Below are 13,159 nucleotides of genomic sequence, written 5' to 3'. Positions count from 1 at the left end.
TGGGAGAACCTGATGCTATCTATGACTCCTTCCCCGCCCTTCCTACGCCTCCCCAAAACGTCATCTCTCAAAAGAGCTCGCCCACGGTGCCAGGGTTTGACCCAGGTGTTCCTGGACCCAGGTGAAGGCACGGGCCTCTTCAATGCTCATTTCAACGGTGCCGTCTCCACTCGGTTCTCGAAGCCTCCACCTGTGATTCACTAAACACGGCCACCCGCATCCGCACCCGCACCACCCCTCCCAACACCAATTCCCTCCCCCGCCTTTGCAGGGTTCTGATCCCAGCGGCCTGCACAGCCCCCGAGGGTCCGCGCGGGCAGAGCGGCCGCAGGAGGGGGCGGGCCCGGCTGTCGGCCCGCCCCGCGTCGGGCTCGGGTTGAGGGCTCCGACCTATGACGGGAGGGAAACTCCTGTGTCCGGGGGGAGGGAGGGAAGCGCGCGGCTGAAAGGCGCATTGATGCAGCCGGCCTCGGAGCGCGGCGGGGCCGGACTGGGATCACGTCCCGGCTCCCGGGTCGTCGCCTCCTACTTCTCCTCCTAGTCGCCTGCTCCGCGCGTCCCGGGGCCGCCGCGCGCCATGCGCCTCCAGGGCCCCGCCACCGCCTCCCCGCAGCGGCTCCTCGGCCTCCTGCTGCTCCTGCTGCTGCAGCTGCGGGCGCCGTCGAGCGCCTCCGAGACCCCCAAGGGGAAGCAAAAGGCTCTGCTCCGGCAGAGGGAGGTGGTGGACCTGGTGAGTCCGGTGGAGGGGACAGAGCTCCGAGCGGGGACGGGGGAGGGGGTGTATGTCTAGCGTGCGCCTGGGGGCCCCGCTTTGTCTGAGTCTCCGGGGAAGGAAGGACCTGGGCTTTGCGGGTAGTGGAGTCCTGGAACTGGCGAGGGAGACCGATATGAGAGGGCCATCGTGAACCAGAGATGCGCCGCGGGTCGTGTGGGACGCCCCACAGTACAGGGAGTCGCCCAATAATTTCTGACCTCTGAGCCCCCATCGATTCCCGACCCCCACCCCCCCAGGGATGGAGAGGGTTAGGGCTACAATGAGAGTAGAATGGGGAGCTTGGGTAGGTTAGAACGTGGGCCAGGGAGCTGCCTGGGACACCCTGGACTAACTGATATCCTGGGTGGGCCTGGGCCAGGGACTTGCAACGTGTCCTTTGTTGGGGCTGGTGGCTACGTCTGCCAGCGGGAGAGAATAACAATCCTCACCCAACATCCGTCCAACTAACTCTTTGTAACTTGATGACAGTGAGTCATGTTGGGTTATCTTCCTAGGGAGTATGGGCTTCAGTTTACTTTGTGGGACGACCACAGCTGGGCCAGGAATTGTTCAGAGGGTTTACGATCAGAAGGGGAAATGAAGGGGCCCAGCACTAACCCTCCAAGGACCCATTTCACTGTTCTGTTGAGACAGATGGGCAGCCCTTCCAGACACCCTGGGTCTTCAGCCTGTGACCTCCAGGTAGGAGCATCACAGCCAAACTAAGGGGAGAAGACAGTTACCAGCAGAGCAAATAAATAGCCCAAGTGCTTTCCGAAGGGGTAATCTATGGGAAGGTCTGTTTACTTAAAGCTCTTTTCTTCTAAAAGTCAACAAACCCAGTGAAGGGCAGAGAGGTTCTCTACCCTGGAGCAAGAGTGATCCTTTCAAAACCACCATATTCCTTGGCATATAATAAACTTCAGTCTTTAAGCAGACAAATATGGGTTACAGGCATTGCAGGACATAAGAGGGGGCATTTTTTTGATAAAAAACGGTTTCGAATTTGTTAAGCTGCCATTGTAAACTGAGCTAATTAGCCAAGCTCCCTGGCAGCTAGTTCTATGCCAGATTCAAAAGCTCTGTAAAAAAAATTCCTGCCGTTCCACACTGCACTTTTTGGTGTGGTGCTATGTAATTTTGCTCCACAAAGCAGACTGTGTGTTCAGGGCTACAGTTCTATTTTTAGTGCCTAAGTTGTTTAAAACTGTACCAAATGAATGTGGTTCATGTGCAGTCTGCATTTTATGAATCTGTCGTTATGATACATAAAATACCCCCTTTCCCTATAAAGCTAGCAACTTTTTTTCTTTCCCTCCAATGATTTACAGTACCTGCGGTTTCCCACAACTCTAGCCCGACTTGGAAAACTTTATTGTGCAGCCTGGCTCAGGTGCATCCTGTAATTGGATTTGGTTTTGCTGGGGGAAAAGAATCCACACAGTCATTAAGGTTTCAACAGATTCTATAAAGCAGCTTCTTTGTACAGGATCTTTCAAAGCCTTCCTTTCAAGCGTGCAACAAGCTCTGCCCCCTGGTGGCCAGTGAAAGAAACAGGGGTTCCTTCCCCAGACATTTATGGAACCCCTACCTGATACTAATCATGTGCTGGGTTAATGAAAGAAGTGAAAGAAGGCAGATGTAATACCTGTGGAACCGAATTCAGTAAAATTTTGTGGTCTCTGAAATGCAGTTTTTAGATAAAAAGGTGAATAAAAATTCTCAACCATGGCACAATTGACTTTTGGGGCTAGATGATTCTTTGTTGCGGGGACTGTGCGGTACATCTAGCATGCTTAGCAGCATCCCTGCCATCTACCCACTAGGTGCAATTAGCAATCTCTCCCTCCCAAGCTGTGACAACCAAAAATGTCCCCAGACATTGCCAGGTATCCTCTGGGGGACAAAATTGTCCCCGTTAAGAACTGCTCATCTATAGAAAAATAAAACTTTGCTCTGAGGGGAATAACAGTGAAAAAAAATCAAAGAATACCAGAAGTTTTATTGTTTCTCCCTTCTCTCTTGAAATCTATGTGTAAACATTGCATATATCTGCTAGTGAAAGTAACCTATCTACTAAATGAAAATTAAAGAATATCTACTAAATTTAAATTTAAATCTCAATAAAATTAAAGTATATCTACCAAAATCAAAATTAAGTATAAAATAAAGCCAACTAGAATGTTTTATAATTTAACATGTTTTTGAGTACTTTTGCAATTTTGTTACATATGTTTCTTATTATTTCTCTGGCAGCAAATAAATAGAAGTGTCTTTTTTTTTTTTTCTTAAAGTCAGGAAAATGGCACTGGTCAAAGTCATAAATCATTTAGCAAAATAAAGATCAAATTGCTGATGTGAGAAGATTGATTGGCAAACATTAGATACAAAAGGATCTTCCCTAGGTGGTGTCATTACTGAATTTAATAATATGACCATATCCGATCCTAGATGGTGAAATTAAAAAATAAGCTTTGTTAGAGAAATGCAAATCAAAATTACAATGAGGTATCACCTCACACCGGTCAGAATGGTCATCATCAAAAAATCTAGAAACAATAAATGCTGGAGAGGGTGTGGAGAAAAGGGAACCCTCTTGCACTGTTGGTGGGAATGTAAACTGATAGAGCCACTATGGAGAACAGTACGGAGGTTCCTTAAAAAACTAAAAATAGAGCTACCATACGACCCAACAATCCCACTACTGAGCATATACCCTGAGAAAACCATAATTCAAAGGGGATATACCCTGAGAAAACCATAATTCAAAAAGGGTCATGTACCAAAATGTTCATTGCAGCTCTATTTACAATAGCCAGGACATGGAAGCAACCTAAGTGTCCATCGACAGATGAATGGATAAAGAAGATGTGGCACATATATACAATGGAATATTACTCAGCCATAAAAAGAAATGAAATTGAGTTATTTGTAATGATGTGGTTGGACCTAGAGTCTGTCATACAGAGTGAAGTAAGTCAGAAAGAGAAAAACAAATACCGTATGCTAACACATATATATGGAATCTAAAAAAAAAAAAGGTTCTGAAGAACCGAGGGGCAGGACAGGAATAAAGACGCAGACGTAGAGAATGGACTTGAGGACATGGGGAGGGGGAAGGGTAAGCTGGGACGAAGTGAGAGAGTGGCATTGACATATATACACTACCACATGTAAAATAGATAGCTAGTAGAAGCAGCTGAATAGCATAGGGAGATCAGCTCTGTGCTTTGTGACCACCTAGAGGGGTGGGATAGGGAGGGTGGGAGGGCGATGCAAGAGCGAGGGTATATGGGGATATATGTATACATATAGCTGATTCACTTTTTTTTTTTTTTTTTTTTTTTTTGCGGTAGCACAGGCTCCGGACGCACAGGCTCAGCGGCCATGGTTCACGGGCCCAGCCGCTCCGCGGCATGTGGAATCCTCCCAGATCGGGGCACGAACCCGTGTCCCCTGCATCGGCAGGCAGACTCTCAACCACTGCGCCACCAGGGAAGCCCTGATTCACTTTGTTATACAGCAGAAACTAACACACCATTGTAAAGCAATTATACTCCAATAAAGATGTTAAAAAAAAAAAAAGCTTTGGGCTTCCCTGGTGGCGCAGTGGTTGAGAGTCCGCCTGCCGATGCAGGGGACACGGGTTCGTGCCCCGGTCTGGGAAGATCCCACATGCCGCGGAGCGGCTGGGCCCGTGAGCCATGGCCGCTGAGCCTGCGCATACGGAGCCTGTGCTCTGCAACGGGAGGGGCCACAACAGTGAGAGGCCCGCGTATAGCAAAAAAAAAAAAAAAAAAAAAAAAAAGCTTTGAAGTTATTTTAATATATAAGGAATCTTGATTTTTTTGGTTCTCACTGGACAGTATATTTATAGAGAATGATAATATTAGATCATTTATACAAATAGGGATTGTTAAAGTAAAAATTTAAATGAATTGGGTGTGCGGTTTGAAGGGTCTAATAATGGACCAATTCAGGGATAGGCACGAGAATTAGGCAGATGGAGATCCAGCTTTATCACCGATGCAACTATATTGCTGGGTGTGGCTTATGGCTATGTGTGTTAGCCAGCAGGTTTGCTAATGCTCTCTTCCCCAGTCCTAGTCCACTCAAGGGAGTGGATACACTTGCCCTGGGCCACTATCTCACATGGTCTTGAGGAAATAATAAGAATAATCATGGCTGACTATACTATGTGCCAGGTACTGCTCTAGTACATTTTATGTATTATCTCACTTAAATCTCCTACAAGGTAAGAATCTTTATTATTTTCCCCATATTTCAGTTAAGGAAACAGGCATTGAAATGTTGAATAACTTGCTCTATCTCACGTAGCTAATAAGTGGTGGAGCCAGGATTAAAATCCAAAGTATATGACTCTAGAATCTATCACTCAACTTCTATGTGATACTACTACACCACCCCCCAAGGAAAACAGATAATCCTAGCACTTAAGAGTTTGTTAGATTACTGCCACCCTATTAAAGACTAATGGTCACTTGCAATGAGATTATTTATTCCTTCTTGATGGGGAGGGCTGAGTGGGGTTGGAGGCCAGAAGTGTTCCAGCACTTCCTCCACATGAAAATAGGGAGGAGAAGCAGGTGTGCTTATCCAACTTAGAGATATTGCCAGTGTAAGATAACTATTGAGTTAAGATTTTATTTTATAATTATATCTCTGAGAATTTATCTTACGGAAATAATTGAAAAGAAGAAAAAAGCTATGTGGATAAAGGTTTTCATTACAATAATGTTAACGATAGAAAAAATAGAAATAACGATCCCAAAATAGTGCAATGTTTGCATAAAATTGTAAAAGTATAATTCTGAAATCCAAGTCTCTTTACAATATGTAGGGTTAGAAGAAAAGAGCAGTATATCAAATTATGTCTACCTTAGAATACAGCCATTTAAAAAATTATGTATGCTTTTAATGAGCAGTAGAAAAAAGCAGGCAAATGAAAACATTTTCTCTTCTTTGTGTGTGTGTGTAAAGTCTGCACAAAAAAAAAAGAATAGGAAAGAAATCCCAATATTTTAGAAATAACTTTAAAAATCGGTTCTTTATATATAAAAACTCATCTGGAACATGGGCAAGTGGTATGAAGGGATTCTTGACTCCAAGGCCTCAAAATAAATGCAGTTCTGATCAGACTGAGTCTTTGAATCTTAAGTGAAGGGAGTTTTTCCCCCTTTCTTTTTTCTGATGCAGTATAATGGCATGTGCTTACAAGGGCCCACGGGGGTGCCTGGGCGAGATGGGAGCCCTGGGGCCAATGGCATCCCTGGCACCCCTGGGATCCCAGGTCGAGATGGATTCAAAGGAGAAAAGGGGGAATGCCTGAGGGAAGTCTTTGAGGAGTCCTGGACGCCTAACTATAAGCAGTGTTCATGGAGTTCACTGAATTATGGCATAGACCTTGGAAAAATTGCGGTAAGTAAAGTCTGAATTATTTTAAAGTTGAAGTAAAACTTAAAGGTTTTCATAGTTGAGTGGTAATTTTAAGTGTGCTTTTATTTTATTTTTACTAAAAGACAAAAAATATTAAGGAATGGGTACCGTGTGACTTCTAACTTAGAATTAGGAAAACATTGATAACATTTCAGAATTAATTTTATAAAGCTATTTCTGAGATAAATATATCACCGTATTATTTTAGCCCTAACAATACTTAAAATAACTTACTCTTTTTTTTTTTTTTTAATGGAAACAAAAAGGGAGAGCATAGGCGTCTGTGTTGGACAGTAAGCAACTTTCCAATCTTGTCCTAAAGTGATTTTAAATTAGTCTAAGAAATTCTGCTGTGGCTCCAGATATAAAGGTGGAAAGAAATATCCAAGAAATTAACACATGATTGGAATTATCTAGGGGGGGGATTCCATTGGTATTAGTCCTTATTCTGGGTAGCAGGCCCAGCTTAAAATTGCTAAGCTTAAGAGAAGTACAATGGACCAGAGATACACTACAATGACCATTTAAAATTATTCTGTGATGTTTAGGGAGAAAAATTACTCAAAACAGCCTGTCTGGCAATGCATTTGGATTAATGACTCAGTCACTTTGATTAGTGTTTGCTTCCAAAGTAACTGGCAAGTCCACTGGGATGGCACAGAGTTGAAGTTGGTGCCATTTCAAGCCTCTTTCTTCTTTTGTTGACAAACTCTGTACATGGTTCTGTATCCACAATATATTATTCCTTGATATTAACCACTACTACCACCAGGCAAATGGAAGTGATTTTATTTTCATAAAACTCTCAGGTTCTAAGTAGCAATCTGTGTATTATCCCTGCTCCTCTTTCAGCTCTTTAATGCCTGCTCTATTATCTATAAAAATGTTTGAGACTGTCGTGATTTGATCTCTGTGTGGTAGAATTTCTATATAGCTTCCATAGTTTGGTGACTGTGACCAGTTATATTTTCACATGTGATTTCTTAGAAAGCATTTTGTTAAAATGTTGCTTACTTCTTTAAACACCTGACGTTGATAGACTGGTTGCTTATTTATAGTTCATCAAAAGTTGCTGGCTGAGTTCTCTCTAAAAACTTACCCTATGGACTCTGGATTATTAATACAATATGTTTTCAAGTTCCTTTTAGCAGTGGTCGGAATGAGTTTGGGAGCCTTCTACAGGTAAAAGATAGTAGGACCATGAGCCAATAGACAAACAAATTTTGCAAAGACCTGGGTCTTATCATTGTGTCATATAGGTAAAGACTAAAAACCCCACCTACGCTTTATTCCTGATGCTGTTTTCTGTTGCTTAAAAAGAAACAGGTCAGGGACTTCCCTGGTGGTCCAGTGGTTAAGACCCCGTGCTGCTAATGCAGGGGGTCTGGGTTCGATCTCCGGTCAGGTAGCTAGATCCTGCACAAGGCAATGAAGATCTCTCATGCCTCAACTAAGACCCAGCGCAGTCAAATAAATAAATAAATATTAAAAAAAAAAAGAAACAGGTCAAAGTGATATATTTGGGCAGTGCTAGCCTAGAATGTAAGTTCCATGAGGGCAGGGATTCTGTGTTGTTTACTGTTGTATCTGTAGTATCCAGAACATAGGAAATAATTTTGGAATAAAAAGAAAAGTAAATACATAGACTGTTTTGGTCTAAAATACTGAAGACTGGCTGTTTTTGGTAAAAACTGAAAGATACCCTCAATGGAGTGAATAATTCTAAGAAAGCCATAATTCGAGTTTCTAATATCAGAGTCTCTTTTCCATCTTGCAGAGAACTGCTTTCCCTCTGTAAAAGCTAAGCTTTTAAAATGCAGTTTTGGCAAAAGGGTCGTTAAATAAAATGCACAATACAATTTGAAAGCATCTTTTTAGTTAAAATGAAAATGCTAATTAAGCCCTATGTCTGTGTTTGTGACAGGAGTGTACATTCACAAAGATGCGTTCGAACAGCGCCCTAAGGGTTTTGTTCAGTGGCTCGCTTCGGTTAAAATGCAGAAGCGCATGCTGTCAGCGTTGGTATTTCACGTTCAATGGAGCTGAATGTTCAGGACCTCTTCCTATTGAAGCCATAATTTATTTGGACCAAGGAAGCCCTGAACTGAATTCGACAATTAATATTCATCGCACTTCTTCTGGTACGTAGAATGGGGACATTGCAGAATGTGCCTCAGGTCTTCAGAGACCAAAGATTAGTTTTGAGTCCACTATCATGGTAGGTCATAGCAAGCTTTCTGTGCATAATTCTCAATCCTGGTTGCACTTCAGAATTTCTTATAGATCTTTTAAAAACTATGTGGATGCCTGGGTCTCATCTCTGATCAACTGAATCAGAATCTTGGGGTAAGACCCCAGCAGCTGTATTTTTTAAAAGATCACAAGGTTGAAAATCACTGAGTTAGATGAAATGGCGAAATAGCCAATAATGCCGTAGAGCAGTGGTTTTCAACCTTAGCTATACCTTGTGTTCAACTGGGGAACTTTAAAAAATCACCGTGCCTGGGTAACACTCCTCCATGAAGGCTGACTTAATGGGTCTGGTTGCACCCCAGGCAATGGAACTTCCAAAGTCTCTCCTGGTTATCTCAATGTTCAGCCAAGCTTGAGAACCACTAGCTTAGATTGATAAGAAAGCTGATTTCTCTGCCTTGTTCTTTAAAAAGGTAGGTACAGTCTGCTGCATTTGTAAAAGAGAACATTTCTATATTGTTCCTGCATTCTCTGTTGGCTTCTACCTCCTATAAAAGAAACGACATTCAGTTAAACCAGTGGTCACTTAAGCTGTTAAAAAAAAAAACCTTGGACTTCCCTGGTGGTCCAGTGGTTAAAACTGTACGCTCGCACTGCAGTGGGCACGGGTTCCATCCCTGGTCAGGGAAGATCCCGCATGCTGTGCGTGGCCAAAAAACCCCAAAACTATTGGGTTTTTTGTTTTGTTTTGTTTTTGTTGAGTTTTTGGGGGTTTGTTTTGCTGTATTTTAAGGTTCATTGAAAGAGTTTAGAAGCTACCAAAAGTAGAATGGGAAAAAACTACCTATTAATGTCATCACCCAGACACACCACTATGAGTATTTGGCTGCCAGCTATTTTGCTTTCTTGAGTTGCTGTGTGGCAGGAGCTGGGAGTGTGGCACACCATGACAACACATGCCGAGAGAATCACAAGGTGTCAATAGCAATAGCTTCATTTCCCTGATTTCTTGAAAGGATTTCTCACAAATCTTGTACTTAAAAATGTCAGAGGGAAGAGAAGAGATCCCCTCACTGCTAACCAGAAGAAATATTTCAGCATTCTTTGGGACCAAGTCAGATACTGATCCCCCAAATTAATAGAGCACATTTATCCCTAAGAAATCAAGGGCATCCCTTCCATTTTCTTCCTCAGATCCCCACAATATCCTCAAGACGTAAAGAAGATACTTTAACCCCTTCTCTTTGCACATGGAGGAGGTCCAGGGAAATAAAGTATCTTATGCTGAATAGTAGACTCAGTGTCCTGGAGAGCAGAAACCAGAGCCCTGCTCTCTTGTCTCCCAAGAGAAGGTTTGATCAGATGAAAAAGCCTCTTCACTAAGTTCTGTGCTGTAAAGGAAGAGGTGCTTTCCATCTGAGAAGCAGTCACTAAAATTTTTTAAATCTGGGTATATAAAATACAAAATTTGACTAGGAAATGATATGTGTTTAAATAGTAGTTGATATAAGCAACTTACTTTCTATAGTAGTATCTTTAAATGTGTGTTAATATCTTGCTATAAATGTGTGTGTTAATATCTTGCTATAATGTAAGCTCTCAGGCCTAGGAACTGTGACCTATACATACATATACTTTGTAAATTATTTAACATAGCATTTCCCAACCATGTTGTGGAAACTTATTTGGTGTGATCAGTTGGGTAGAATGTCAGAAGTAATTTGTTATTCATAACAGTTTTTTCTTAAGATGAGTTAAAGGTTACCTCTATAATAAATTCACTTTCCCTTGCACACTGATACTCTTTCTTGAGGGAAAGGAAAGGGATGCACTTACAGTTTGCACATCAGAGGATGACGTTAAGCCTTGGATATGTCCATGGGAGTTTGACATACATTAGGATGTCATCTTCTTATCTGGATCTAGGAGGAAAACAGGTTGAGAACCCCTAATCCAACATAGTTTAGGTGTTTAATAATACTACCTTATCACAGCGAAAATGTTCATTCATTCAAAAAACATTATTTCATTTGTTAAAGACCACGAAGTGACCACTTGACTCTCCCCGTGTGAGGCTGACACCAAACGCAAACTTGTCTGATCTCCTATGGGATGAAGTGAACAAATTTTTAGGCTGTGGATGTCAAGACCTTGGGAGAACATGAGGATTTCCAGGCTTTCTCACCTGGCATGATACTGAGAATTCTAGATTAAATGGGCTCGTGGGCACGCACTGCTTAGTTCTCCCAACTTTGAAAGGGGCCTGAACCAGTCACAGGTCCCAGGATTCAGAGGGACTTGCCTTCAATTCACTGATGTCACAGCTGGTGGAAGCAGATTGCTTTAGGCCTGCAACCCCTGGCTCGGTTCAAATGCACTGACCTTAACCAGGTAGGAAAAATAACCAGTCACATGCTGTCACCCCTACCCTACTTATATGTAAGAACCTGTTTTCTTAAAGAACGTACCAATCTGCCAACCTTTTCCCCCTGACACAGACGTCAAAGGGGTTGTACCTTTTGCCTATTAAAATCAACACTGGGGGGATTTTTTTTTTTTTTAAGATATTAGCCATGTATTTCTTCTTTAGGTCTTTTTAAAATTTTTTTATTTATTTATTTTTATATTTATTTTTGGCTGTGTTGGCTCTTCGTTTCTGTGCGAGGGCTTTCTCTAGTTGCGGTGAGCAGGGGCCACTCATCATCGCGATGCACAGGCCTCTCACTGTCGCGGCCTCTGTTGTTCCGGAGCGCAGGCTCAGTAGTTGTGGCTCACGGGCCTAGTTGCTCCGCGGCATGTGGGATCCTCCCAGACCAGGGCTCGAACCCGTGTCCCCTGCATTGGCAGGCAGACTCAACCACTGCACCACCAGGGAAGCCCCTGGGGGAATATTTTTTAATGTTGGAGAAGAGCCTTGATAAGAAGGAATGCAGCTTATGTATATTAGTATGTGAAAGTCGAGAGGACCTGTGAAAAGGCACGTGTTTATAAAGCATAAAAACACAGAGGAAAAACAGGATTTACTTAGTTTTTTGTTTTTTTTCATGGTGAGGAAATTCTGGATTGAAGGACTGATGTAATGATTACTCTAGAATTACTTTTAATGTTATACAAGTCCTTTTTTTTCTAGTTGAATACCATCAAGTGTATATAGGGAAGTGTTGGAAAGGGCTTTCTTTAAAAAAGACTTACATATCACATCAAAGTCTTGGCTTTTAAAAGTGTAGGCTTCCTTTGTTTAGTCGAATAAATTGCTTTTTTTGTTTTAGGTCATCTCTGTAACTAAACAAAGTCTCCCTTTATGATTAAAACCTCTAAGAAAATTCCCTGTGAAGCTTATTTCATAGAATGGATATGTATACATCTTTAAAAAATATTTATGTGCTAAGAAAAAGAGAACTTATCTTTATGAGACCTTTATTAAGTATTAGCATTTTTAATTCCCTGTACATTAAGTAGATTTAACCTAGGTTGCTGAAGTAATATAGTTGAGCTAAAGGTTTTTGCTCTTTGTTCTATAGAGATTTGTAATTCTCACCTTGTTTTGCAGTGGAAGGACTCTGTGAAGGAATTGGTGCTGGACTAGTGGACATTGCTATCTGGGTTGGAACTTGCTCAGATTACCCGAAAGGAGATGCCTCTACAGGGTGGAATTCAGTGTCTCGTATCATTATTGAAGAGCTACCAAAATAAATCCTTTCATTTTTGTTCCCTACCTCTCTTGTATTATACCTTTGAATGGTTCATTTTAGTGACCCCTTATATAATTTTTATGTGTACATCTGAATGAAAAAACAAAATTAAATGTGTTTACAGACCAAAGTGTGATTTTACACTGTATTTAGATCCAGTATTCATTTTCCTTCCATCAAAACTGGTTTTGGGATTTTGTAGAAGATGAAAATACTTTCTTCATATATCCATTCCCTGAACCTATAATTTGGAATGTTATTGTGGTCTCCGTTTCTTTCCTGTTCTCTTAGTGTAGCACTTCTTAAAATATAAAAGCTACCAGTCTTTGTATAAGTTGTAAATGTTCAGAATTGTTTAATAGCTGTGAAATAAAACTTATTTCAAACAACCTTAATATCTTTAACGTAGTTGCCACTAAAATGAGGGTTTCTGGTACTTTATATCTGGAAAGTTGAGGATAAACCTGATTTTGTATTTATCCATCTAACAGTCATGTTTTATATTTAGTACGTGTATAGTCCTGTTCCATATTTTGAGGGATTCAAAGAGAAAGGGATATTTATGTGTCAGGAAATACACTAGCACTTTAGAAATTTTATCTTAATTTAACAGAGTAAAAAGACGGGGACTCTGGTCTCAAATTGCTTACCATTTAGTAGGGAAACTAAGATACACACAAAAATAACAAATCAAAGATTAATATGTTGATTGTGACAGAAGTTGTTGAAGAGGTGGTATAATTCAAAGAAAGACCTATCACTTCTGGCTGAGGTCATCAGAAAGAATTCATGATGAAGGAAGTACAGGTGTAAGACTGATAAAGTTAAGTAAATCCTGGGCTTGACTTGGATAAAGTATCTTATGAACTCATAAGTTACTTTATCTTAAATAAAGCTATAAAACAATTAACAACAGAATCTCCTAGCTTTGTTTACTGAAAAGACCTAGAAATAAAGACCAAACTAGTAATACCTGGATTGTGATCTCTATATACCATTTCCTACTAAAAGGAATTAAGGCTCCTTGAAGAAATGGGTGATTTCAGCTCTGGGGCAGGAAATG

The 13,159-nt window shown here is 41.4% G+C and overlaps 1 protein-coding gene across 2 annotated transcripts; it reads left to right on the top strand.

Moving 5' to 3' along the window:
- Nucleotides 1-402: 402 nt before the first annotated feature.
- On the top strand, nt 403-12,485 carry CTHRC1 (collagen triple helix repeat containing 1). Of its 2 annotated transcripts, none has more exons than XM_082601596.1 (4): nt 403-730; nt 5,972-6,193; nt 8,136-8,352; nt 11,955-12,485. In XM_082601596.1, exons 1-4 carry the CDS (start codon nt 578-580, stop codon nt 12,095-12,097), a joined length of 735 nt encoding a protein of 244 aa, XP_082457722.1. In that variant the 5' UTR covers nt 403-577; the 3' UTR covers nt 12,098-12,485. The 2 variants fall into 2 exon arrangements, with proteins under 2 accessions (XP_082457722.1, XP_082457723.1); XM_082601597.1 differs by lacking the exon at nt 403-730 and adding an exon at nt 2,083-2,462.
- Nucleotides 12,486-13,159: the final 674 nt, after the last annotated feature.

This window comes from Mesoplodon mirus, assembly GCF_964341445.2.
Source record: "Mesoplodon mirus genome assembly, chromosome: 16".
Lineage (NCBI taxonomy): Eukaryota > Metazoa > Chordata > Mammalia > Artiodactyla > Ziphiidae > Mesoplodon > Mesoplodon mirus.
The sequence above is the reverse complement of the archived record's forward strand: the minus strand, read 5'-3'. Positions and strand labels throughout refer to the sequence as shown.